The 27,784-nt window shown below is 37.0% G+C and overlaps 2 protein-coding genes across 9 annotated transcripts; both read left to right on the forward strand.

The window, feature by feature from the left end:
• The first annotated feature begins 5,941 nt into the window (after positions 1–5,941).
• On the forward strand, positions 5,942–22,341 carry LOC18438411 (uncharacterized). 5 transcript variants are annotated; one of them, XM_088846843.1, is made up of 12 exons: positions 5,942–6,153; positions 12,932–13,052; positions 13,705–13,988; positions 15,268–15,462; positions 15,912–16,258; positions 16,500–16,791; positions 17,805–17,963; positions 18,372–18,737; positions 18,858–18,923; positions 20,542–20,590; positions 20,991–21,114; positions 22,009–22,341. In XM_088846843.1, exons 3-12 carry the CDS (start codon positions 13,893–13,895, stop codon positions 22,094–22,096), a joined length of 1,782 nt encoding a protein of 593 aa, XP_088702969.1. In that variant the 5' UTR covers positions 5,942–6,153; positions 12,932–13,052; positions 13,705–13,892; the 3' UTR covers positions 22,097–22,341. The 5 variants fall into 5 exon arrangements, with proteins under 5 accessions (XP_088702969.1, XP_088702971.1, XP_006848658.1 ...); XM_088846845.1 differs by having other exon boundaries at positions 15,302–15,462; XM_006848595.4 differs by lacking the exon at positions 12,932–13,052.
• Positions 22,342–23,818: 1,477 nt separating this feature from the next.
• LOC18438412 (Cwf18 pre-mRNA splicing factor) lies at positions 23,819–26,552 on the forward strand. Of its 4 annotated transcripts, none has more exons than XM_006848596.4 (5): positions 23,819–24,264; positions 24,630–24,802; positions 25,271–25,403; positions 25,546–25,660; positions 26,229–26,552. In XM_006848596.4, the coding sequence occupies exons 2-5, from the start codon at positions 24,645–24,647 to the stop codon at positions 26,291–26,293; spliced, it is 471 nt and encodes a 156-aa protein (XP_006848659.1). In that variant the 5' UTR covers positions 23,819–24,264; positions 24,630–24,644; the 3' UTR covers positions 26,294–26,552. The 4 variants fall into 4 exon arrangements, with proteins under 4 accessions (XP_006848659.1, XP_011625037.1, XP_011625038.1 ...); XM_011626735.3 differs by having other exon boundaries at positions 24,002–24,264; positions 24,567–24,802; XM_011626736.3 differs by having other exon boundaries at positions 24,091–24,396; positions 24,567–24,802.
• Positions 26,553–27,784: the final 1,232 nt, after the last annotated feature.

Below are 27,784 nucleotides of genomic sequence, written 5' to 3' on the forward strand. Positions count from 1 at the left end.
TTTTTTTGCTCTTTTTTTCTTACCATCATACACTCATATTATTGACAACAAGGTCATAATCACCCGCTTTTAGATTTCAAGCCATGTGATTAGTCATTAATAGCTAAAGATAACCATCAGTTCCAATTATATACTATCCTTAATGCACTCAAATGAATAGCGCTTAAAGTAAAATATCTTATCTCTAACAGTTTACGGGTACGGGTCGGGCCAACTAGACCGGACCCTATATAGTGTTCGGGCCCAAATGCTAGACCCATATCTAACTTGTGTTGAGTATACTTGGCAGGTCCCAATTCGAGTCCGAAGCCATTGCCACCCCTATTGACCACCTTAACTGGCCAAAACCGGCTATGGTCAGTAGCCGGTTTTAGTAACCCAAATGGGTTCAAGTCGACCCACCTGGTTTTGCCAACACTGGTCAACAAAGAGACCAAATTGCTCATACAAAAATTTTAGGGGTATTCTAATCATTTTATCTTTTAGTAATTATTTTTTTGATATATTTTTTTTATTATTCAAGATGGTTAGATGTACATAATCCCTAAATTTCATTGAAATATGATTTACAAAAAAAATTAAAATTAAAAACTAGTGGAAATCATGGTTGTCTGTGGAACTTTTGATAGCGATGAGCTATGAGTGGAGTATGGCAGAAATTCACTCACGAGAGCATTGAAGTGCTATTCCATCTACTCTCTCAAGTAAAACCCAATTTGGAAGTACTTGAGGACTCTAAAATTTGAAGATGTTAACTCTTCAACATTCCTAGGTACCTCTGGGTCATTCCCAAACAAATTTGTGTGAAAACCCACCATGGTGTTTCTCAGTGAGAATGACCTTGTCACACCTGATTCAAAATGAACAATGTCATCACATGCTCTACGATCCTCATGCTCCTTCTCAAGACAGTTAACAGCAAACTGAAATACACGTGCACTTTGATATTGTCTAGAACCATCCTTTAGATCCCCATCAAATGTCTTACTATTAAAAGTGATATTCACCCATTCATTTTCTAATTCCTCAAAGATACTAACCTCAAAATGCGTGTGTAATTTTTTTCCTAATTTCAAGAGCTTTACATTCATCAATTTCATTGGAAAATAAAAGTATAACAAAGGCTAGCTTAAATGTCAGTAAAGAATTGGCTGCTTGAATAGCTGAATGCAAACGTGATCTTAGTCCCTTACTCCTATGAGAATATGGCCATGAAATATATTTTGACGATGAACCAAACTGGGTTTCCATGATAAGTGCATATGGATATAATATGGACTCCTTTTGGATGGGTCTTGAAATTTTTTCCCATGTAAGGATGACATCGGCCTGGATTTGCATACAAGTGTAATGTTGTTTATAAATGGTGCTGAAGAATGTACACAATACTCTAAATGGTGCTGAAGAATGTACACAATACGCTCAAGGTAGCCAATGTTAGCACTGCACGTAGAGCAAACAGCTGAAATTTAGACCAACAAATTCAAGATGAGTAATTGTGCAAAAGTGAAGTTGACCATCACTATTAACTCATTCAAGTATTAACCAAGTCAGTAAGGCCAATAAACAAGACTGTTTCAGGAAATTAATAATGATTTTGTTTTAAAAATTTAATGAAGAAAAATGGTTTAATAGGGATGCTGCTGTGTCAAAATAAGTAAAGCTTCACCTCATAACTCATCAAAAATCATAATTTTAGCATTGGATAACCTTTGCATGGATCATCTCAACTTGAACATTGTGGTTGTGAAATAAAAATTAGGATTTCAAACCATAAAAAAAAAATGTATATTGTAACAAATTATCTAGACCGTCCATTTTGTCTTAAAAATAAGTGTTCATAGATCTGTAAGATCTATGCATTTTTTTATTTTCTACTTTTATTGTCAGTATTGGAAATTAAATTTGTAGCCATCGTGGAAGTTTTTTTTGCCCAAAATACCTTCTGGACGAGGATTTGATGTGAAGCTTTATTTTGTTTTCATAAAACCTAGGCTTTATAGAAACTTCATCGATAATAAATGATGCTTTTGCATGGTGATTTCTTTATCATGACAGTTACTGGTAAACAGAATGATGTAAGTTCTTATGCAATCCATGTGTACCCACACACGTGCGTGGGAGAAAGAGGGTAGTTTACGGAAGTGAATATTCAACTGAGGTAAAAGTTTGATCAGAGAATTAAAGAAGTCCTTTGTGGGGTGAAATCATAAAAAAGATAAAACCAGATTACTCAAACAACAACCCGTTCAGTTCTCGATGTTCCAAGATGTAGGTTCTCATAATCAAGAGCAAATGCACATGAATCAAAGCAGGGATATTCATCATATGAAAAATGTAACCGCAACGGCCAGGATCAGGATCAGGATTTTTTCATTTTCATCTGACCTCCGAAGCATTGCAATCCACCCCACTATGGATTAGTTTATTTCTTAAATGTTCAAAGATTTTTTCTTTTTCATGTGTCCTCAGAAGCATTACAATGGATTAGTTTATTACTTAATAACATTTATTGGCAAAAAGGCCCATGTGTCGCGATGATATCTCGATAAATCGAGAGCTCATACTACATTTAAAAATGATGGCACAGTTGAATCATTAAAACCCCCTTTAAGCAACACGAAGGCTTCTCTTACTGGAAAAAAAAAAAACAGTGGATTTAAAAGAAATGCAAATATATTGCAATACAAATCGTCCTGATAATAGTTAGCAGACTAACATCCTGATAATTTGTCTCTAGGTTTTCTTTATTCATTTTCTATGATGTGTTCTTTGGACAAAAATGATATAAACCCAGTATCTATGCTTGTTACTAAGGTTTCACAAAAAAATTGATTAATTTAAGCCTTGCATTACCCATTCACCTCTCCATCTGAATTTTGCCTGTAAATATTTCAGTGATTTTTTATATCAAATGCAGCAAATTAACACGAAAAGAAATAAAAAATAACAAAATACAGCAGTAAAATATGAACAGCTCAATTTGATCAGTAATTTTCAATATTAAAAGGATTATCTATTCCCATAAAGTAACCAAATTATAGCAATAATCACATTCAAAAAATAAAAAAAGCAAATTATAGCAATGAACTATAGCAATTTTGTGTCAAGAATTACAGTGTGTTTTGAACTCTGGTTGCGAACATTTTGTTTCGGTTTTATATCGCTTTAATTTGGAAAGAGTTTATAAAAGGGATCGGATAAAATGAGTATTTATTTTTGGTATATGGAGGTCAGTATTTTCCTAGTCTTTAGATATCAAATTGGATGGCTTGTGATACATCATAAAGCTTGGAAAAAAATAATAATTGAACTTTGAATCAAGTGAATGACACTCTTATAACTAACCGATTTGAAATATGACGGACAAGAATGATTGTGACTTCCTCGCGTTAAATGTAAATAATATATTTTTATACTTTTCGGACATGGTTTTTGTGAGTCTTATGATTCCAAAGACTCATATCCGGATGAGGTTATAAGTCTTTATATATTTTCTCACTACTTTCAACTATGACTTTTTGGACATACTTTTTGCTTTTTTGAGTCCTCTACTTCAATCAACTCACACTTCCTAAGCGGTGTTGTCTATTGGAGTCATACCTAAGTTCTCTTGATTGTAGCCTTTCGAATTTTATGCCTTCTTGTTTTGCCGCTCATCCATCTCAACATCCTCATCTCAGCTACACTCGTCATATGGGTATATTATTTCTTGACCGCCTAACAATCCACTCACCCACTCAGCTCCAATTTTATGTGACATCTTCAATCTCTCCATTTTTATTATAATATATAAAAAAATTAAAATTAAAAAAAAACAATTTTTTATACAATTTTTAAATAATTGATTTTACTTTTTTCTTTTTTTTAAGGGAGCCATTTTAAAGATGAATTTGTGCTTGGAACACTCTCATTATATTTATGCGATGGAACTAAAAAATTCACTAAAAGATGTTCTTCCGACTCTATAATTAGTCATCACCCACGAGATTGGTCTAGATATAAAGATAGAATAATTTCAAATTCTATACATAATACATTTTAAGACATATTATCTGAATTATTTATTTTTTAAATTTAAAGGTAGCTATAGATTTCCTTCACCAACATATTTTCGAGCTTTAGACTTCATAACAAAGGGTGAAAATAGATTTTTGAATAATCGTAAGAGTTTCAAACACTGGAATTATATCTTTTATATGTGCACATACTTTAATTGTTTGAGGTTAATGCCTATTGTATACTGCACCCCATTAATTTTCTATAAAACCAAAAAACAAAATTTTTATACTCACGTAGTAGTGTATTGGATACTCTGCAAAGTACTTTCGACACTAATAGAATCGTCATAATTTTGTTATCAATAGCTAAAAATGATTGTGACCGCCTTGAATAAAAAACAAATAGACTCATATTATACAATCCCAATCTTATATATTAATAACCAAATCTCATTATGTATTTGTTAAATAACCTATCCACCACCTTTCCACAATCCAATGCGTATTAACATATAAATAGTATGTAAGAAGAGCATCCAACTGTGCACTATCCTCCAAATTGCATGCTACTCTACCCAATCTAGTTGATAGAAATAAGACAGTTAGCAACGATTATTTTATTTTTTTATTGAAGCTATCTTTAAAACCTACCAAATAAATGTGAGAAAAATATCACTAAAATGGCTATACCATCTTGAAAATCATTGAAGCAGTCAAACCAACCAATTTATCAACTAAACGATTGGTTTAAAAATTTCATTTAACTCAAATGCTTCCACAAAAAAATATATCTTCATCTGTTTAGAAATCAGAACAAAAACCTGAGTGACCTGGGCCAATTAATGAAACTACTCCCATTCCAGGTTTCGAGCCAAAAAATACATGTTCTGGATTTAAAAGTCCAAATAAATAAGGTTAGTTTGGGGACTTATTTCAGGAGCTAAACCATAGAAATAGCTTACCACCTTGGATTCAAAACTCAAACGCAAGTACTTTGGACACTCTTTAATTAAAGGAAAAGTAGATCATTTATCCCAAACTGCTCATCAATTTAAAGAAATTACGATATCTTTATAATAAGAAGTAAATGGTCTCATAGTATATAATCCCTAAATAAAAATAGTTGAAGAGGTACTTGATTGAAAAGTTTCTGTACAATGCAACCACTTTATCAAAAAATTGGATAATCTTATCACCTCATGGATTTTTTAGGTAGCTTCATGTTTCAATGATATTGCCTTCCTTATTATCTACCTGAAAAAAATTATATAAAGTTTTAACCTTAAAATATAGAATTAAAGGTATATCTAAAAAATCAATCATAAAAGGTTTGCATGTTGAAAAACTCTCTAGTTTGGTCATCTCGACATCGAGATGTAAGAATATGAAAAGAAAAAAAGATTTTTAGTCTTTAAAATATGTATATTGCAACACACGAGATGTAAGAATATGAAAAGAAAAAAAGATTTTTAGTCTTTAAAATATGTATATTGCAACACATTATCTACCCTTATATTTTCTCGAGATATTCATAGATCTACTTGATTTGAATCGTTTTTAAAATTTAAAATTTTATAATTAGAGACGAAAATAGAGTTGGAAGCATATTTGATGTCCAAATCACATTTATAATAAAATTTAGAGGAGCATATTTAAGGTGAATGAATAGGAGTTTACTTTAAAGTACCATTGGACACGAGGAGCAAGAGCGGGAAGAGAGAGAGAGAAAGGATTGGGCAAGTTAGAGAGAGAGGGGGGAAAACCTTTGTTTATTATTTTATTCATATTAAATATCATATTGATTGGAGAAAACGCAAATGCTTTATCTCTCTAGACCAGCGCCTGCACTGTGCTTCTCTCTCTTCCTCAGCTTCGCTGCTTTCCCTTTCAGTCCCTTCCTTTCTCTACAGCTCTAAATCACACACCGTTTCTCTCTCTACAACTTCGAATCACGCAATTGACTACAGGAAGGCGTCCGTCCCTGCAACCGCCATGGAGCCACCTGTTGCCAAGAAACTTAAGCATGAGATGGAGATGTTTGGCGATGTTAGGATTGACAATTACTACTGGCTTCGTGATGATTCTCGCTCTAACCCTGAAGTTCTCTCCTATCTCAACCAGGAAAACTCTTACACCGAGTCTGTAATGTCCGGTAAAATTCGATCCTTGCTGAACCTTTTTACAGTCCTTGTGCTCATAGGTTGATTCCTTCTTTATTTTTTAGCTTAAATTTGAGTTATTCCTTTCTTGACCGCGAATATGCTCACATAGGATCTGCAATGTCGGATAAAATTCCAATTTCGCTGAAATGATCAACAGGCATCTTGATTATCAGTTCATTCATTTGATTCTGGTTAACTGGATAGTAGTTTTTGTAGTTCATCTCGTTTTTTGAATGATCTCGTTATGCAAAGAATGTCTAGATACGATTGTTTTATCTCGTTGAATTTTCTTTTGTTTTCTAGGGTTTTGGATCTAGACTGGGCATGATTCTCCCGATATTAATTTATTTGTATGCTGAATTCTATATTGATGATCTGCTTGTTAAAATGGATATGTTCGTTCATGAAATTGAATGATCAACAGTAAGAATTTATTGCCTTGCCCCCCAATATATGTATATATACATGCAATGATTGTATAGTAATATAATGCAATAACCTTAAAAAGCCATGTTAGTGCCATTTGTTTGATCCCAATTTTTAAATGTACACTCTTTTCATTCCATTGAACAATCACAAAAAAAACAACATTTGAAAATGCACCCTAGAATAGAAAATGTTATTTTAGCCCAATCAATTTAAGTTGTCCAAGTTGTAAAGGTGCTTAGATCTACACCTTAGAAGGATTTTTCTCTTTTCAAAATTTTTAGATAGCTTTGTTATCATTAGATGGACAATGTTGAAAAAGAAAAAAAATGGTTTTGAGTTCGTAAAGGCTTAGATCATGAAATTGACCAAATGGATGGTCTAGTTTCATGGAGGGGACTCATTTTAACCATTTCTATCATGCAAATTCAATTTTTTTTTTTTTTGGAAATGGACATTGGGATGAAAAAAAGGGTATGTGCAACTTTTGGGGTGATACAAATGCTACAAACGTGGTTTTCTAGAAGTGTGGTTGCATTTTGTTGGAATTTTTCAATTTCATGACCTTTGACCGACTTATCCATGTTGCATGCATTAATGATCACACACAAAAAAAAAGAGATTAATAATCATTTTAGGTTTAGCCTCTTCAAGGGGCAATTTTTTTAAGGTGGGAAATGGGCTTTGTTGGCTGGCTGGCTGGCTAGAGTCCTGACCTGGCCATTTGGAAGGGCCCGGCCCTAGCCCTTCCTTTAGATTTGATGAGGCCAGACTGGGCCACAATTTGCAAGGCCTAGGCCCAACCATACAGGCCCCAATATTCTGGTCTGGGCCCAGGCTTAGTTAGGCCTCGCCAGATTGCCCGGCCCATTTCCACTGTTTCCTCCTTGTGAGCTACTTTGAGGGGGCCGGCCCTCCATTATGGTTTCTCTAATTCTTCTCTCTACCTTCCCCCCATTTTCCTTTTTTTTTTGAGCAAAGTTGACTATAATTGTATTAATGTATAGTAAAATGTACAAAAGATTGGGTCCCTCTGAAAGAGCACCCTTTAAAGCCCCGAAAAATTCAAAGAATGACACACAGGGGAAAATCTACTCCAAGGAGATAGGTGGGGGTATGCAAAAATCTACAGCTCCACCGGGGTGTTAGAGTAGGCACCCTCTTTAGCAAGATAGTTGGCCTCGGAGTTGGCTTCCTGAAAAACATGGCGCCATGAGATTGATATACCCCATGACAAGTTGAATATGTCATCGAAGATGTCTTCTAAATGCCACGAGCAGGGGGAGAGACCAGATGCCCACGAAATGACAGACTTGGAATCCCCTTCCACCTCCATTGTGAGCCCCCAAGAGTTGTCAAATCTTCTGAGGCCTTCCAATAGCCCTCGGGCTTCAGCTATAGTTGAATCTGCTATATTGATGGGGCAGGAAAAGATTAGCAACGTCTGACCCTTATTGGAGCAAAAAAGGCTGCCTATCCGGATGGGCCAGGGTTGCCAAGGGACCAGCGATCAAAGTTTAATTTGATGGAACCTAGCTAGTCTCCAAAGAGATGACCGGGAGGTCCTGGGCTTGCCCTCAAGAAGTAAGTTGTTCCAATTACTATGAAAATCAGTAGAGGGGAAGTCTTTGAACAACTTATGATTGGAGGCCCAAAACGCCACCAAGTTCCTTACTTTGTTGGCCAAGGCCGAAACCGAGGACCTTTCTCTTCTGAAAACTTTGTGGTTCTTTTCTATCCACAACACCCACAGGATGGTAGACACCGAGGCTTTCCAAAGTTCTCTACCTGCCTTGGGCCAAGGAGGGTATAGGTAAGCTTGGAACAGGTGAAGGATGGAGCTTGGAGTGACCCAGAACCATTGAAATAGGCCCAAAAGATAAGACCAAAGGGCTCTTGCGAACACACAGTGGAGGAAAAGATGGGCATTGGTTTCTTCTACCTTCAGACACATGGCACATCTATTGGGGCATTTCATTCCTCATATTTGAAGGAGATCTACTGTCAGCACTCTCTCATGGAGCGCTATCCAGCAGAACACCTGTATTCTTGGAGGCAAAATGGGGTGACATCAGGGAAGGTTAGAGCCAGCCAGCAATGGGGTCATAAGAGAGGGTTTTAAAGAAAGAGGATACGGAAAGAATTCCGGAGAGGGATGGTTCCCATAGGATCTTGTATTCTATAGAGATAGGAAGGAGGACTTGTGTAGGATTTCTACCATAGCCCTGAGGTCGTAGAGCTCAAAATCGTTCAAGGGTCTCCTGAAATTTGGTGACCAAGATCAAAGGGGGCCTGTGATCCCAAAGTTTCTGCCACAGTTGAGTGTCCTTCACGCACTATACGGAAGAGGCTAGGGAACTGACCCCTCAGAGGTCTTCATCCGACCCAAATGTCTTTCCAAAACGAGACCCTGTTACCCTCTTTTGGGTGAAACCTTCAATGACGAGAGAAACCTTATATGACGAGAGAATTGCTCACAGCATTTAAGGACAGATTTCCAGAAACCAGAAGTAAGGCCATTATTCCTACTCATAGCAGTCCATAGTTCGGAGCCATGGCAGTACTTATGTTTGATGACTTCTCTCCATAAGTGGCTTGATTGTGTTGCTACTTATGTTTGATGACTTCTTTCCGTAAGTGGTTTGATTGTGTTGCATACCTCCACCACCACTTGCCCAAAGAGTATCATTGTAGACTCTCAGATTGTGAATACCTAGACCTCCCTGAGACTTGACCTCCCTGAGACTTTGGAAGGCACAGTTTGGGCCAAGAAATGAGATGGAACTTGTTCCCATGTTCACCCGACTAGAAGAAATCCCTCATCATTCACTCCAATCTAGCAGCTACCGAGGTCGGGATGCGGAATAAAGACATCTGGAATACATGTGTATTAGCTAGAGTGGCTTTAATGAGCGTGAGCCTCCCTGCCTTGGATAGAAACCTTCTTTTCCATCCCGCGAATCTCCGATCGAATTTGTCGATGATGTGGCTCCACTGAGAGAGTCAGGATATCCCAAGACAAAGGGGGAGACCAAGGTAAGAAGAAGGTAAATTCTCCACAGAACAGCCCCACCTACCAGCAAGGAAGTGGATTAGTGAAGGGTCAGTGCAAACCCGCATCATCTTAGAATTGCTAAGGTTTGCCTTAAACCCAATGGCCATCTCAAAACATTTGAGAACTAGCAGAAGCATGTCAACTCGTTGCATTGAGACGTCACAGAAGACGAGGGTATCGTCTGCATATTGAAGGTCGGAGAGGCATGGTCCTGGTTATTAGAATGAAATCCACAAAAGAGACTTGCTTGATAGAGCCTTGAGATTGAGGTGCTGAAAACCTCAGCTACAATAGCAAACAAGAACGGCGAGAGAGGGCCCCGCTGGCGGAGGCCTCTAGATGTCGAGAACAGGCCTCTCGGGGTACCATTGAGAAGAATAGAGAAAATTGGACCAGAGAGGCATCCTCTGATCCAACCCCTCCACTTAGGTCGACAAGCCGTCCTTCTTAGAATTTCATCAAGAAGTGCGCAATCGACATGATCATAGGTCTTCTCCTAGTCTAATTTTATGATTAGTCCCGGGATTTTTGAGATGGGCCTAGAATGGATGCACTCATGGGCGATTGAAGCCCTGTCTAGAATTTGTCGACCCTTGACAAAGGCACCTTGGGTGGGGGAGATGGCTGAGTCTAAAACAGCCCTCAGTCTAGAAGCAAGAACCTTGGCGAGTAGCTTGTAGGAACTACTGACCAAACTAATTGTCCTGAAATCTTTCAGTTCTTCGGCCCCTTCAATCTTTGGGATATGACCCCTTTGGAATGGAATTCTGAGAAGAACTCCAACATGTCGAGGCGAATGACATCGCATAAAGTTTTGAAGAAGGCAATTGGGAACCCGTCTGTACCAGGAGCCCAGTTGGGGCTCAGGTCGTTGAGTGCCAAGAGTAGTTTGACCTCCGAGAACAGGCATTCCAGCCTAGTAGCTTGTGCGGGAGGGAGAAATAGGAAAGAAACGTCATGCATCATGGGTCTTGGGCCTGGGTGTGCAAAGAAGGGATTGGAGAAGAATCGTATCGCAGCCTGTTCAATAAAGTGAGGTTGATCAAAGATCACATCGTCGACCTTGAGATAGGTGATCAAATTTTCTTGCCTTGTACAATTGGCTATCGTGTGAAAGAAACACGTATTCAAATCTCCCAACTTTAACCATTTGACCTTGGCTCCTTGGGCCCCATATACCTCCTCCTTGTGTAAGGTAGCTTGGCAGTCGAGCGTAGCTTTTGCATTCTGCTTACGCTCGGATGGTAGCAAGGGTCTGGATTCCTCAACATTGACCCACGACTGGATATCTATGAGTGAAAACTCCTTCATAGACCAAAAGTTCCCTGGATGTTGGGCCTTCCAATATTTCAAGGTTGACTTCAGCATTTGCAACTTCCTTTGAACCCGAAACCCCTCCCAACCGTGAGCCTGAAAGGAATTCCTCGAACCAGCCACCAAAATTTTAAAGTTGGGCTCGTCAATCCACCATGATTCGAATCTAAAGGGCTTCGGGCCGCGAAGGATGGCTTGGGTGTCAAGCAATATAGGACGGTGGTCTGAGGTTGCTTTGGGTAAGACAACAAAATGGGTGCCTGGGAATGAATGGTCCCAGTCAAGAGAGATGATGAAACGGTCAAGCTTTGAGAGGGAGGGGTTTAGGGAGTGGTTCGACCAAGTATATTGGGCTCCTTCGAGAGGTATGTCTTTGAGGTGGTTGAGAGAGATGAAATCAGAAAATTGAAGCATACCCGGCACCTGGTCTAAATTGTCAACAAAGGGGGAATTGACCGAGGCAGCCGATTCTGAATGATAACTGTTAACTTTTGTATTAGTTAAGAGAGATGTACATGTTGCAACAAATGGCTACCCACTATTTGGGAGCTCTGTACAACAACCACCCAGAGGGTGCTGATCAACAATAAATGCTATACAAGCATAAAAACCAAAAAACCAGGGGGAATATACATGTGTGAGCAAGCTAGCTCTCCGCCTAGGTAGTGCCTTCCTTAGCTAGATCGTCTGGTGCTTGGTTGGCCTGACGCCAAAATATGCACCCAAGAGACCTGTGTATGCCTGCAAATGTTGAAGATCTCGTCAAAGACCGAAATGAGTCGCCATGGGGGTGATGCCTCTCCCGAGGCCTAGGTGATGACATTTTTGGTATCACCTTCCATGACAAGGGAGGAACTCTAGGAAGGTTTGAAGAGTTTGAGGCCTTCCAGAAGGGCAAGGGCTTCAGCCGTTGTGGAGTCGGCCCACCCAATGGGCAAGGCAAAGGAAGAGAGGGTGATTCCTTTGTGGTCTTTGAAGATTCCGCCGATGCCTGCCGGGCCTGCGCTGCCAAGGAAGCAACCGTCGAAATTGAGCTTTAGTTGGCCAGGTTCTGGAGGGTGCCACAAGGAGACGCAAGGGATATTATGAGGCTTGAAGCGATGAATCAAATGCCAATTGAGAAGGCAATCCAAAGCCAGTAAAAGCTTGAATCTGCTGTGATTCGACACCCAAAAACTCACGGTGGGTCTGATAAAGTCCCATGTCCCCTGGGTGAGAGGATTGGCCCTGATAGAGGCCCACGTGCCCCCATTTTCCTATTTATTAATCTTCTGATTTAATCTAACCCAATCTCTAACCTTAAGCTAACTCCAAACTATAACCCACTTCTTTGGAAAGTCAACTATATCACCCCATCAAAATTACTTAATCAACCTAACACAATCCCTATCCAAATAAGATATTCAATATAAATCCTTAGACAATAGGGAAATTAATTTCCAGCTCAAAACATAGGCGCCTAAATCTTTTGGATTATAGCACTTGCTTATTGTCTTTTATTCTCTTTCCGTTGCAAAAAATGAAGCTAAAGCTTCTTATTGTGCATTTTACTTTGGAAAAGTCTTATCCTTTGTATGTGCCACTAGTCCATGACTTACTAGTGGTCTCTTTGATCCTTGTCACATTTTTCTGAAATTCCCCTCTGTATTTCTCTGCTGCCATGACTAGTGATGATTCTTCTGTATGTGAGATTTTCTTTCAGTTCTCTTGCCTCAATGGGTGTGTTATTGACAGTTATTCTGCTACATCTAACATTGCATTTGATTTTCAACATGTTAAATAAACGCTTAATTTTTTTTGTTGGACATCCTACATGAGCACATGAGCACTGGAGATAAAAAAGTAGTGCCAACATTGATGCATATTTATTCTCAGTTGTCTTTTTAAGTTGTTTTTGTTTAGATAATCACATACTTCCATTTATGGTCACATGCTCACATTTAATTAAACTTATCCTTATCATCTCCAATCAGCTTGTTTTGCGAACAAAAAAGCATAATTCATTAGCTGCATATCCTTTCCTTAAAGAACCAAGCATATAGAAGTGGATGGACTGCAGTTAATTCAAGAAAAAGGAGACTGGGATTAATAAGGGTATGTACTACTTTTATTCGATTCCTTCCTTTAACCTGTTTTCCTTGGACCAAGCCTCAAGGAATCTATTGCTATTCCCAAAGCTTCCTATTCTAAGCTATGGGAAGTTATTCCTATTATTACTGCGTACCTTTATTCTTAGTCACTAACCCAAGAGTTGTGCAATGTCCCCCCACCCATCATCTTTCTGTTGAACTGCTGCAAGTTTTAGTCCATTCTTGGCTGCACTTTCATTTACTTCTGAAGCAGATCTATTTTATTGAAAAAGAAGAGAAAAGAATCAAAACAATTATGTTAAATACCCTAAACTTTACTGAATTGTTACAATTAAAAGGAAATATATGTTGTATGCATCTTTATATGATCTCTGTTGAATATTTTAATACTGCAATGTGAATGTAGATTCTAGTATTATATGCTTCCCTCATTCTTTTAAGAAGGTGGAATGAAGGACAATGTTGACTTGTAAAGACCCCCTTACAGTAATTACTTTTCTTTTTTACTCTTTCTTTTCTTTTTGGAAGTTAGAGAAAGTTCTCGTTTCTTTGAACTCTATTTTGAGTTCATTAGTTGTTTGAAATTGTTCAAAATTGTACCTATTGGCATTAAAGATGAAATGCTTACTAGTGATGCTGTGTGAATCTGGTGCCAGAAATCAAATCATTACAAGATGAGATATACACTGAGTTGAGAGGGAGGATAAAAGAAGATGATATTACTGTTCCTTCACGCAAAGGATGTTACTTCTATTACGATAAGAATTTGGAGGAAAAGCAGTATGTTCAGCATTGTAGACGTCGTATTCCTGAGGGTGAGGGACCCGGATCTGTGCATGAATTAATGCCAACAGGACCTGATGCTCCTGAGGAGGAAATTCTTTTAGATGAGAATGTTAGGTCTCAAGGACATGAATATTACAGAGTTGGGGCATTTGAAGTATGGTTTATTCTTTTTCTCTCTAGTTGTTTATTCTCGCGACGTCAATAAGTTTTTTGTTGATTACTGAGGTGTTTATTTAGAGGTCTGTATCTTTCTCTCCACATGTCCATGCACACAAATCTCCTAAGAGAAGGAGATGTTAAAAAAAAGGTAGAGTATCTCGGAGGGGATGTTTTGTCCCATTTTAATAAGATTGACTGTGATGTGAAATAGGAGAGTATCGAGAGGATGATAACTTGTGTGCGACAAAATATTGAAATCATAGTGATAATTGATTAAGAAGTACAATCTGTATGTTAAGAAGGTTCCATTACCAACTTTTAAGGAAAATGGGTATTTCTTCTGATACAAAGTGAGTGGGAGTGATTTAAAAAGACTGTTTTCTCTCCGATTTTAACGTGATTAATTACAAGATTGTGATAATGGGAGATTTTCAGAGTGGACAATTGTTCTACGCTTTTAAATAGGGGCGTGGTTTGCATAACGTTGCAACCTTCAACAACCAAATTAAAGCGCACCTCTAAATTTTATCATAAGATGTAATTTTGGTGCGAAAAATTCTTAGGATGGCTTGAAAATCTATTTTTATCTGTAATTATAAACTTTTAAACTCCAGAAATGGTTAAAATCAAGTAGATCTATAAACACACGATAAACTTGAAAATAGACAGTCTAGATAATATGTCGCAAGATGCACTATTTTTGAGTCTCGAATTTTTTTTTTTTTCCATATCCATACATTTCGATGCTGAGATGATCAATTAGAGGGTTTTCTAGCATTAAAAGGACCTTTTCCAATGGATTTTTGAGGTGCACCTTAATTATACACTTTACGGTTGCAACCTTGTATAAACTTTTTCCTTTAAATAGAAACAACTTATGGGTGCATAACGAGAATTAATGAAGGGTGGCAAATCTCTTTCTAATTTCATTATAAAATGCAATTTTAAACATTAATGAAAAGTCAAAACTGTGGCTGCGGAGTGCACTGGTTGCATGTTATATGTATAGATTTATATATTAAAACAGTGCAACGGGCCAATATATGAGCCACAATTCAATAACTGCCCTGGCTGTTATTGCAAAATAACAGTGTTGAATTAAATCGCTCTCTTACTGGTTTTAAGTAATGGCTGTTATGTCTGTTATATTGGTAATGGATCCTGATCATTATAATGCCAGAATGGCCATTTTAAATTGCACACACGTACCCACAAAATGGAAAATTTTGAAATCCTTAATTCATGAAACTCTCTTACTGGCCCAAATCATGCAGATTAGCTCAAATAACAAGTTGATGGCGTATGCAGAAGATACAAAAGGAGATGAAATCTATACAGTCAATATCATGGATATCGAAACTCAAAGTCCCATTGAGAAGCCCCTAACCGGTGTAACAGAGGCAATTGAGTGGGCTGGTGATGAGGCTCTTGTCTATGTCACTATGGATGAGATCCATAGACCAGACAAGGTAAGTCATGTTGTGTGCACTTCCAAGCAATTAAGCATCTGTTCTTAGTGACCAATGAAGGAAGACAAGAAGAAAGACAATAGGTTTCTGTAATCGATTTGTTATCTGGCTTCTGTATATATTAATCTTTATAACATTGGGAGATCTGCATTTCTTTGGATGCTGTACCCTAATACATTATTTTCTTAGTTTTCTTTTGATGATTTTCATGGCACTCTTATTTGATTTTCATATTCACAGCTGTGTTCCATGTTCATGGCCCAGGACTTATGCACTTACGTCAGTTCATGAATAGGTACTTGATAGGCACAACAATATCTATGAGATGTATTAAGTCATTTGTTTAATGAGTCAAAATCCATTACATTGAGTGGTTCTCTTTTTGATGAATGACAAGACTTATTTTGAAGATTTAGTGGTGAGTTAATTTTTGTAGTCATACTTCACAGGTATGGCTGCACAAGATAGGGTCTAATCAATCAGAAGATCGCTGCCTCTATCATGAAAAGGATGACATGTTCTCCCTTGATCTTCAAGCCTCTGAAAACAAAAAATACTTGTTTGTTGCATCCGAAAGTAAAACCACACGCTTTGTTTTTTACTTAGACGTTTTGAAGCAAGAGCAAGGGCTTGTAGTTTTAACACCTCGAGTTGAAGGAGTTGATACTGATGTAAGTCATCGAGGAGATCATTTCTTTATTAAAAGGAGAAGTGATGAAGTTTTCAATTCGGAATTGTGTGTATGTACCCTGGACAATTTAACTGCCACCACTGTCCTGCTTCCTCATAGGGAAAGGTAACTAGTCTCTTCAAGGAATATTAATAAACCTTATTATTGTAGATTGCTTCTGTATTGAGTCTGCTTCCTTTGCTTTCTCACTGGATTGTTTGTGCTTATTACATCATATGTTGGCATCATGTTGAACTTATCAGTTTTAGTCTTTGAAAAATGCTTAGTTTTATGGCCTGAACTTTGATGAAGGGAGTGGCTCATTTTCTATGACTGAAGGTTTACTACAATTTTGTATTGTGGACAGTGTGAAACTAGATGATATGCAACTTTTTAGTGATCATCTCGTGGTCTATGAGCGCGAAAATGGTTTGCATAAAGTAACAGTTTTTAGCCTTCCTCCTGTGGGGCAAAAGATTGTAGGCCTTCAAACTGGGAGAGCAATCAACTTCATTGATCCTGCATATTCCGTGGACCGTATGGAATCTCAATTTTCTTCTCATATTTTGAGATTTGGTTATAGCTCTTTGAGGACACCTAATTCCGTCTATGACCATGACATGAGCACAAACACCTCAGTTCTGAAGAAGGTTGATTTGGTAAGGAAATTTCATAAATATTTCCATTTGCTCTTTTATTATTCGTTATTCCATGAAGCATGAATTTAATTTGTTCACATTAGCCTCAAATTTGTGATCTTATAAGATCTATTATTAATTTGATCTGAGGTGTAAAATGGAAAAGTGTCAGACACCTCTCTATTCCAAATGTGAGTATGTTTATATCTGTGCGTATGCACGCGTCTGTGTCCAATGTGCTGGTGCATTCATGGTGATTAATCCCTTCCCTAGTGTGTCAGGGCTAGATTATTTGTTGTGGCGGTTTGTCACTTGAGGTGTCCAGGTTTTTGAGCCAGTCTTGGTGAAGAGTGTTTAGGCCTCTTGGCTATATTCTTTTTTTTTACCCCTCAAATTTTCTTTGCTTCCCTATTTGTACTTTCTGTTCTACTAATAAGAATTGCCATCTTTGACTAAGCAGTGAATATAATTCTGAAGATCATTTCATAATCAAGTAAGCAACTCAGTACGAAGTATGAAATGATTCGTACATTGTTATTTTTGGATAGCTTATTGGAACTTATTGCTGATATCTTTGTGAAATTATGAAATCTGCGGTTTTCTCTTTCTTTTTTCATAAAGAAATTATGTATTTCATAGTTTAGTATTTATTCTTATAGATTTGTGAAATTGAAATGAGTTGGAATCGTATGCATAGTAAATTGGTGGACTTGCATGTCTATTTGAAGAGTCTGGAGTCTTCTGTCTGTGATCTTAATCATGATTGGTACCCATGCCATGACGTGACTGTCCCTGTAAAAGACAGTACATAACTACATATACGTCATGTTTAATGAAATGTGTGTTCTCAACTATTCTTACATCATGAACTATTAGTTACAAGACTTTCTGCAAATATATTTTTATTGACAACATGCTACTTAAAGTCATATATCTAAATTACCAAGTTCTTGCGGTTCCATTTGTTTTTCGGTTTTTCTAACTCATATTGATTTCAGTTTGTATTTCTTAGTTAATCCTTTTGTGAATCTCAGGTTTTGGGAGGTTTTGATGTGAAGCATTATGTAACTGAGAGAAAATGGGCAGTTGCTGAGGATGGAACACAAGTACCTATTTCAATAGTTTATAGAAAGGACCTGGCTAAGCTGGATGGTAGTGATCCAATGGTCCTTTATGGTTATGGCTCATATGAGGTACATCTATATGATTAAGTTCAACGTTATGGATTGGCTCTACTCCTTATGCTGGTAAATAAAGACATTTGTCTAGAAATCTAATTAGAGATCAAAGATCATCATATGCCCTATTGAGACTTCAATAATTAAATATTTAGGCAGCCCACAAGATGCAACCTCCTTATATATAGAGGTTTGCGCTACATTTGTGATAGGAGTGTAGAGTCAGAGTTGGCATGGAGTGGTTCACATATATATATTCTCATTTAACTGTGTGGGTCTTCTCAGTTGTTCCAAATAGAAATCCTAAACTTACTAAATCACATCAAAAAAATTTGTTTAGTTTGTTCCGTGTTATTATTTTTCTGATAGTTGTTTGTTCCATGAATTTTCATGTCATAGCTGCTAATTTCTATTTTTGTACAGATCTATGTGGATCCTTATTTCAGTGCACCTAGATTGTCTTTACTGGATCGGGGCTTTGTATATGCAATAGCACATATTCGTGGAGGAGGAGAAATGGGGAGGAAGTGGTATGAAAATGGAAAGCTCTTGAAGAAGAAAAACACTTTCACTGATTTTATTGCATGTGCCGAGTACTTAATAACGATCAAATACTGTTCAAAAGCAAAGCTCTGCATTAATGGAAGGAGTGCTGGAGGGTTGCTTATTGGCTCAGTTCTAAATATGCGACCGGATTTGTTCAAGGCAGCAGTGGCTGGAGTTCCATTTGTTGACGTATTGACTACAATGTTGGATCCAACGATCCCTTTGACCACATCTGAATGGGAGGTATTTAGGAAATGCTTCCCACATATCCTGTTGGCTTGTTAATATATTGATTATAAGTTTGCAAGCCTTGCTAAGACATCCTTGACTTTTAGCTAAATCCTCTTTGGGTGCTTGGTGCAGGAATGGGGTGACCCTCGGAAGGAGGAATTTTATTTCTATATGAAGTCTTACTCTCCAGTCGACAATGTGAGTGCATTTCTGATATTATTTTCTATTGTAGTCCCTCTATTCAGGCATTTTGATTGTTGCACCTAATTACGGGGTCCAATCTTTGTTGGGTGAAGATTGGGTGTGGTTTACATAAGGTTCCAACCTTAAACAAAGTAAGGTGCAACTCCAAACTTTATTATGAGATGCAATTTTGATGTCGAAAATTCTAAGGATGGTGCTAGAATCTATTTTTATCTCTGATTATAAAATTTTAAACTCCAAAAATGGTTCAGATGAAATAGATCTGTAAACGCATGAAAATCCTCGAAAGAGACGATCCAGATAATGTGTTGCAAGATGTACTATTTTTTTTCTCCATATTATAGATCTTGATGTCGAGGTGATCAATTAGATGTTTTTCCTCTATTAAAATAGCCTTTTTGAAGTATTTTAGAGGCGCACCTTAACTATACATTTTAAGGTGTCAACCTTATATAATCTTTTTGCATCTTTGTTTGATTAAAATTTCCCATAGTTTTGAGCGGACCAAGCCATCTAGATTTGGATGGACCACTTGTTTCTTTTTTGTAGTAATAGCATGGATCGATTTTAAATGTGCTTACTGATACCTTATGCATGATGCTAGTTGTTTTAAATAATAAAAAATGAGTTGCATTTATTAATTGTTTTGTTCATTGTTCATTTGTGTTGAGCCCTGTTTCAAAAAGCGAACCGCCCAGCACCTAGGCGGCCGCCTAGGCGGATATCCCTGAGCGCCCGCCTGAGCCTACCTAAGCGGCCGCCTTGGGCCTGCATCCCACCCAGGGGCAGAAATGTGGTTCCTTGAGGGTATTTTTTGGTCATTTGTTTTTAATACTAAAAGGGCAAAATTGTCGGTTTTAGGTCTATTTGAAACCAAAAACCCATTAGAGGCTATTTTAGAGAGAAAAAACACAAAAAACAAAATTTTCTACTGGGCTGTCCAGGTTCTTGGAGCCTGCCTAGGCGCTGGGCGACCTGGACCCTCACGACCGCCTAGCGCTTTTTGAAACACTAGTGGTGAGGAATAGACCCTTGAGAAGAACTTTCCTTGAAGGATCCAAAGGGCAGTGACAGAAAATGATAGCATGCTATCCTATCAGTTTCTATCTTGAATTTCTGGTAACAATAGCATAGGAGACAATTACAAGCTTTTTGGATAAGAAGATGTTACTTTTGGTAAATCCTTCTTGTAAAATAGTTGCGATAAATCGCGGCACCTTGATCTACATTACAGGAAATACTCTATTTAAGATTAAAAGAATTTAATTTCACAAATCGAGAGGAGATGCTTTATTCAAGAAGGACCAGCATAATTTTCTATAGAAAGATTGCATGCATGGATACTGAAGGAAAGTGTAAGAGATTTGCAACATGGTTTTCTTGTTGAGAAACATTTGTGCTTATTACAGGAAGGGTTCATTATGTGATTCACAGAAATAATGCTTATTGCGATGGGCTGGTTTTGCTTTCTGTCTAGTATCCGATGAGATTTAACCAAATGTTATTGGGGGACTGACAAATGGCCATTCTATTTCAACAACATTATAGTCTTTCTTGTGATTTGTATGCGAGAGTTTTGTTCGACTGCATCTGAGTGGCTATTTCTTTGCAGATTAAACCACAAGATTACCCTAACATTCTGGTCACAGCTGGTCTAAATGGTATGCAATCCATTTTCAGATTCAGTGTTGTCAAATTTGGTCTTTAGCTCTTTTCTTTTTTTTATTAGATCTTTTCTCTTTTTTCTGTAAATCGTTTTATATTGCAAATAAAAATAAAGGAAAATATACCATTCACCACTGTTATATGGTATTTGGACACCATTGCTCATTCAAGGTTTGTTCTTGATGATGGATGTTATACATCAACCCTAGTTCCCAATGATGGACATTTGTCGTGGTACAGTTAATATCCACCGCCCATCAATGGAAACAGATGGTGGATGTACCCGTGGTTTATGGTGTACTATAGTCCATAGACCATGTTATTTGAAAAGCTTTCCCAATACATCAAAAGCGAAAAGTAAGGGGTTTCTTCTGACTCTCTGTGTTTTGCTTCTAGACCCACGGGTTTTGTATTCTGAACCCACGAAGTTTGTGGCGAAGCTGAGGGACTTAAAGACGGACAAAAACTTTCTGCTGTTTAAGTGTGAAATGGCTGCGGGGCACTCCTCAAAATCTGGAAGGTAGATGCTTCCCCCTTCCCAAGGCTTCTCCATTTTCTTTGTTTGTTACCTAACAGCAAAAGGTAGTGAGGGAACAACTAGTATATGCATTTGTTATTTGTTAATGGAATGAAATGTTATCTTTTTAGAGGAAATTATTGTATATGAATATGAGAGATATCTTCTAAACTCTGCTTGAAAACTTTTTGAAGTATTCTAGAAAGGAAAATAAAATGAAAATGAAAAATGAAAGAGCCCATTGGTGTCTTTTGTGGAAATTACGAGAATGTAGATGGAATCCACACAAAAAAAATGAAAGAAAAGAAATACAAATACTCTTCACCCTCTGTCTATGTGCCATGGACTTGCGCACTTGTATCAATTTGGGTGATTGAACTCTCTCTCTCTCTCTCTCTCTCTCATCAACGACCACCCCATTGCCCATGTGTTTGTGTATATATGGTGCTACTGTAGGAAGAGCAGCCTGTCATTTTCTGTTGTTTACATGGTAGGACAGCACATTATTTTTGCAGAGGATCTCATAACTCTCTCTCTCTCTCTCTCTCTCTCTCTCTATATATATATATATATATATATATATATATATATATATATAATTGTCTTGGATGGAGCCACGACCAACACATCACCCATGTCTATGTGCAAGAATGGTACTACTGTAGAAAGAGTAGCATGTAATCTTTGTTTACACGGTAGGACCCATACATTATTTTCACAAAGGAGCTGACTCTCTCTCTCTCTCCAACTAGATTGTCAATTTTTTTGTTAACACTGTAGGGCAATTCCATTATTATTATTTTTTTACATTGTAGGGCAATTCCATTATTATTTTTTGTTTACATTGTAGGGCAATTCCATTATTTTTAGAGGCGCTGATGATTGTCCTTTTTGCAGATTTGAAAAACTGGAGGAAGATGCCTTCACATATGCATTTATTCTCAGGGCATTGGACATGGTTCCACCCAATGGTTCTCTCATTTAAATACCCACCCTTTTCATATTTAAGAAACAATAATGATTATTCACTCCGTTTTAAAGCTGAGAGAGCCTATTTAATCCATTGGAGCATTTATAATATGGCCTTGTAAGGGCATTCATATGAAATTATGTGTATTATGTTTCCTTGAGCAATTGGATTTTGGCTTTGTAGTACATTAAATACCCATGCTTAAGTCATATTATAAGTAGGAAAAATATGCAATAAAACCATTTATTTTTGGTACAAAAGGGTCTTTATCACCCTTGATTATATAAACGAAAATGGTTTGATAGGGGATGAGTTACTGACCAGTTAAAATGAAATTTTTTCAAACTTTGAAATACCTCAAGTTGGATGTGACATCTGGTGATAAGAGTGATTATGACCTCTTTAAATCAATGGCAAATGGTCTTGTAATATACAAGTATTGAGATTGATTGAGCCTCTTTTATCTTATAGAATTGTATAGAATGAGATTATTTATTGTTGATATAAGGAGGTTACAATTACTCATAATTATTTTATGTGAAATCTGTTAGCATGGGTATATCACATAGTTTGAAAACATTTTTTTGAAGTTTGAACTTGGTCAATGGAATAAATGTAGCTATCTAATTCACATCTAATGATGAAGATTATTTGAGAACACATTGTACCAATGATAAATAGTTTCATTATATATTTTTCATTATTTATCTTTGAGATTTCCTTTGGGCACTAATTTAGTGGTGTGTAGGGGAGAGAGAAATCCACTTATCATCACAGTAGTGTTAGAAAACACGTTGGCCACGGGGGTAACGCATAACCCGTCCGGGTAACCGGATCCTAACCAGGACCTCTAAAGAGGGTTAAAAAAGTTCTATAAAAAAATCTCTAAAAATATGAAAAGTATAGTTAAAGTGTAATTAAATAAGGTACATCCAAATCCAAATGAGATTAAAAAAGTAGTGAAAAAATAGATTTTGAAAAATCAAGTTTTGCTCAAGGATACTTGGGAAAAATCTAAAAAGGAAGGGAAAATGTAAAAATAAGTATCTATGACCGAAATACTTCCCAATCTTTTTCAAAATAATGGAAAATATTAAAACAAATCTATTGCATACAATTTTTTTATTTTTTAGGATTTTCTATGTTTTTTATTTTTTAAAATTTTCTAACTTGACTACCGTAACTGGTTGAAACTAGCCATGGTCGATAGCCGGTTCTTGTAACCTGACTGGGTTTGAGTTTGCGAACATTGGTCAAGAGAGAGATCAAATTGCTCCTACAAAAATTTTAGGGCTATTCTAATCATTTTTTTAATGATTCTATTTTTGTTCAAGATGGTTAGATGTACATGTTCCCCCAAATTTCAATAAATCTGATTTATAAAAAAAATTAAAATTAAATACAAGTGGATAATCATGATCTTTGATGAACTTTTGATAATAATGAGTTATGAGTGAAGCATTGTAGGGATTCACTTTTGACTGCATTCTTAAGTGCAATTCTATTTACTCTCTAAAACCCAATTTGGAAGTACTTTAGGACTCTAATGAAGATGTAACCTCTTCAACATAGAGACTCTCCACGTGCTTAAAATAATACGTAAAAGATTATATAGAGAGTTTGTATAGAGCCGAGGTTCTAAACAATCAAATTAGAACTTACTTCAAAAATTTTATGAGAAAAAATTGTTTTGATGTCCAAATATCTTCAAATTGATCAACTCAACATCAAGATGCATGCACATGAAAAAAAAATAGGTTTCAAGTTTTAAAAATAGTATATTTTGTAATGCATTTTTTTACCTTAAATTTTCAAAATTTTCAAGTTTCAATAGATATGTGGATTTGGACTATTTTTTAACCTTTAAACTTCATAAATAAAGTTGAAAATATATTTTAAAGCTATCACAAGATTTCCAGAGTTAAATAAAGAATTTTAAATTCGAACTTTTTTCTTTTGAAAAAAATCTTAAGCGGTTACCAAAGTTTGGAACCAAAACAAATCCTCCCAAGTAAAGGGCGTAAATGAATGGTATGCTCCTAAGGATAACAATCCCTTGCTATTTATTTAGAGAAATGATTCATTTCTCATTTATTTACGCGCGCGGCGATCTTTGGCTCTTAATTTTCCGAGGAATTTGCAGAGCCTAGCCTCAAAAAGAAAAAGAAATCGTAAAACTGAAGGTACTCTTAAACCCTAATTCGCTTTCCTTTGCTACTTCTCTCTGTAAGATTCGGGGTTCTACGCTAATTTAAGCCTGATTTCTATTTTTCCGTCTCATCTCGATTGATGAAGTCTAGGGTTTTCATTTGAAGGTACTCTTGAACCGTAATTTCTCTCACCTTTTCAGCTACGTTTCTCTGTAAAATTTGGGATTTTATGCGCCCAATCAAGCGCTAATTTCTCGTTATTCCTCTCATCTCGGTTGATGCATTATAGGGTTTTCATTGCTAGCGATTTTTAAGCCTATATATATCATATTCAGGACACTGCGAGATAAGTTGCAGAGATGGGGTTTTGAGGCTCACCGTTCTCTTCTTCTGTGAAGTTTGTTGAGCCAGTCATGACAATGGAGGATGATTCAATCGAACAAGCAGCTGTTGCTCGTCGGGAGAGGCTCAAGGCTCTCAAAGCTGCGAAAGAGCTTATGAACGGTCCAGATGAAGATTTAGGGCAAAAGGAGTCTATAAAAGAAGATGCAGAGGAAACTGAGCCAGAGGAGTAAGCATCCATTGCGTTTTTTCTAGATTTTGTGATAGAATTTCTTGCTTCTCTTATGCTTCTTTTCTCGTATGAGATATAAGATAGAATTGAATCAATTGGAATTGATCAATTTTATCTTCTAATGTGGATAATGGGTACAAGGACTATAGCTTAAACCCCTTCAGTAGGAGTTCTCCAATAACTGCTTGTTAATGGGGCCCAAAAATGTGTATTACTTTTAAAGATGATTTCCTTGCACATAGTAACCAGTCTCACAAGTATATAATTGTTAGATTTCTAACTGCTTCCCCATGCGTACTCATAAATAACCAGTCTCGCCAGCAGTTTTTGATTTTGAATTACTAAGTGATGTTAGTCCTGCTTATTGGGAAAAAAAAGTGGTATAATATGTTTATGTCATTACGCTGTGTTGATGGACATGTATTGATAATTGCTAACATATTTGGAGTTGTTAACTCTTCGTAGACAACCGAGCATGAAGTTCCGGAATTACCTTCCTCATGACAAGCATCTCCAGGAAAGCAAGTTGGCACCCCCTCCCCCACCAAAGTTTGAAGATCCAGTTGCTCCAGAACCTCCAGTATCTGAAAAACCAGAGGTGTTTTTTACTCCATTGATATATAAGCAAGTTTCACCTTGCTTCCTTGCTTTTCTTACTGGTATTTGGCTTTCATTTTATTATTTCAAGTAGTGAAAGTGAAAATTCTTAAAACTCTGGCCTAATCATTGTTAATTGGCAGGACCCATTTGTGAACATTGCCCCAAAGAAGCCAAATTGGGATCTTCAGAGGGATGTGCAAAGCAAGCTCAAGAAGCTTGAGAAGCGGACGCAAAAGGCAATGTTCGAGCTCATGCGTAAGTCCTGCCTATACTTATAATCTATGTTACTTAAACACCAAACCATGTATCGTGTCCGATACATGTCAAAAATGTCTAGCATTTCGGCCTAGAAAGCCAATATGACAAGGCACAGATGACCATTTGATTATTATTTTAAATTTAAGTAAGAGATTGTTATGCATATACAACAACCATATCATGTTTATCTCACTTAAATGTGATTGACGTAGTAGTAGACTGCATGAACTTGGCACAAGACATCTTGGGTTCAAAACCCAGCCTTGTGCACCCCAGGTGTCAGCCCTGAGCACTCAACACCATCTCAAAAGCAGGGGTTTGGCGTTACGTAGCCTATAGTATTGACCCCATATCCTCTTACCAGTATGTTACTTGAGTTTATGCCCTTTTTTTTTACATGACATGAGTTTGGCCGAGTCACTCGGACTCGGCCGAATAACTTGCCTCGATCAAGGTCCGAGTACCCTTGGCCGAGTCGATTTTCTGAATACTGACCTTCGCACTTTCCCTTTGACCTTGCACCTTGTAGACCTCTTATAGTAACCAATGACCGTGACTCTTGCAGAGGAACAAGACAAGGAAAGATTAGCTTTAACTACAGAAAATGGCACTGTCAGTTCTGAAGATTAGCTGGCGCTGCTGATTGTTGATTGATATTGTACATGCCTCCTTCAGCGTTCCTAGATTCCACCTCAAAAATATGAGAGGTATGATTCGGAGTTTCAAGAATTTATGGTCGCCTTTGGTTTGAAAAGCTGTATACAATGAATATAATCAGAGACAGTGGAGAGGAGGAATGTAACGTGGCTGCTACTTTTTATATTAGCTCTGTACACATTCAGAACAATCCGGAATTCCAGAACCACAAGTGCCTCAATCTTAATATGCAGGATTTGTGTGTGTTTGTATGAGAGAGAGAGAGATTGGAACGATCAGGAATTGGAGAGTACCAGTGCATCAAACTTGAGATGCAGGATTTGTGAGTGTGTGAGAGAGAGAGAGTCTTTGAATTTTGATGGATGAGGAGAGAGATTTTTTGAATTTTGAGAATGATGGTAGGTTCTTCTTGAGCACGTATATTATGCTCCCTCAAGAGCATACTATATATTTACTCCTTTGGGGAAAACACCAACTTTGGATTTTTTGTATTTTATTTTTGTAAAGTTCAAGATATATCTAATTATAACTAGATGATTATAGACTCAAAAAAAAAAAAACTAAGATTTTTTGCAAAGAAAAATAGTCAGATTTTGAGTTTATAAACATCTATCAGTCTCTCCAAAAATTGGACCTTTCCGGTGCAATCTTGGGATGCTATGTCTTTTTTTTTTCTTTTCTTTTTTTCCGTCTTTGAGTCGTTTTTTGGATTCTAGAGGTAGATACTCAAAATTTGAGATAAACAAGATATCCCTAGAGTCTGAGGGAGTAAATGGATAGCATACTCCGCAGGAGTAGGAAATCTTTTGATTTCTTTGGATCTGGATTGAGAGATTTTTTGTATTTTGAGAAGAAAGACGTTCTTTGAATTTTGAGAATCGGAGATTTCTTGAATTTTGAGAATCCGAGATATTCTTTGAATTTTGAGAATGAGAAAAGAGATTCTTTGAATCTGGCTAATGAGAGAGATTCTTTAAATGTTGATGAAAACGGAGCAGGGAGAGAGAATCTTTGAATTTTGATGAAAGAGATTTTTGGAATTTTTTTTATTTTTTCTATTTTGGAAGACAGCTTTTGTCCGTTTTTTCAATAGATTAGGGAGTTACATTTTGAAGGTGTTAATGGGGGTGTTAGCAGACGATATGGTAAAAGGGTGTGGGAATGTTACCATCAAGATCTTAATCCATTTCAAGTGGTATGTTACTGTATGGAGAGGCAAGATCTTAACCCATTTCAAGTGGTATGTCAGTGTATGGAGTCAGAGGTATGTCAATGGGGATTTGGGCCTATGAGAATGGAGTCAGATACTTCACCATGGGGTACGGCCAAGACCCCAAATCATTCACAAATTCTTTGAATTTTGATGAATGGGAAATGCACGGCAGTTACACTATGAAACCAAGAACTGCAGTGCAATTGGTCAGACTTCATATCTCAAACTCTTCCAATAAGAAAAGGCAAAAA

Source organism: Amborella trichopoda, chromosome 9, assembly GCF_054954075.1.
Source record: "Amborella trichopoda isolate Santa Cruz 75 chromosome 9, AtrichopodaSantaCruz75HAP2 v2.0, whole genome shotgun sequence".
Lineage (NCBI taxonomy): Eukaryota > Viridiplantae > Streptophyta > Magnoliopsida > Amborellales > Amborellaceae > Amborella > Amborella trichopoda.

Coding starts and splice junctions, on each gene's coding strand:
- LOC18438411 (XM_006848595.4), top strand. CDS start 5,994: ATGGAGCCACCTGTTGCCAAGAAACTTAAGCATGAGATGGAGATGTTT. Junction 16,259..16,499: donor CTGCTTCCTCATAGGGAAAG/GTAACTAGTCTC, acceptor TATTGTGGACAG/TGTGAAACTAGATGATATGC. Junction 21,115..22,008: donor CACTCCTCAAAATCTGGAAG/GTAGATGCTTCC, acceptor TCCTTTTTGCAG/ATTTGAAAAACTGGAGGAAG.
- LOC18438412 (XM_006848596.4), top strand. CDS start 24,645: ATGACAATGGAGGATGATTCAATCGAACAAGCAGCTGTTGCTCGTCGG. Junction 24,803..25,270: donor GAGGAAACTGAGCCAGAGGA/GTAAGCATCCAT, acceptor AACTCTTCGTAG/ACAACCGAGCATGAAGTTCC. Junction 25,661..26,228: donor GGCAATGTTCGAGCTCATGC/GTAAGTCCTGCC, acceptor TGACTCTTGCAG/AGGAACAAGACAAGGAAAGA.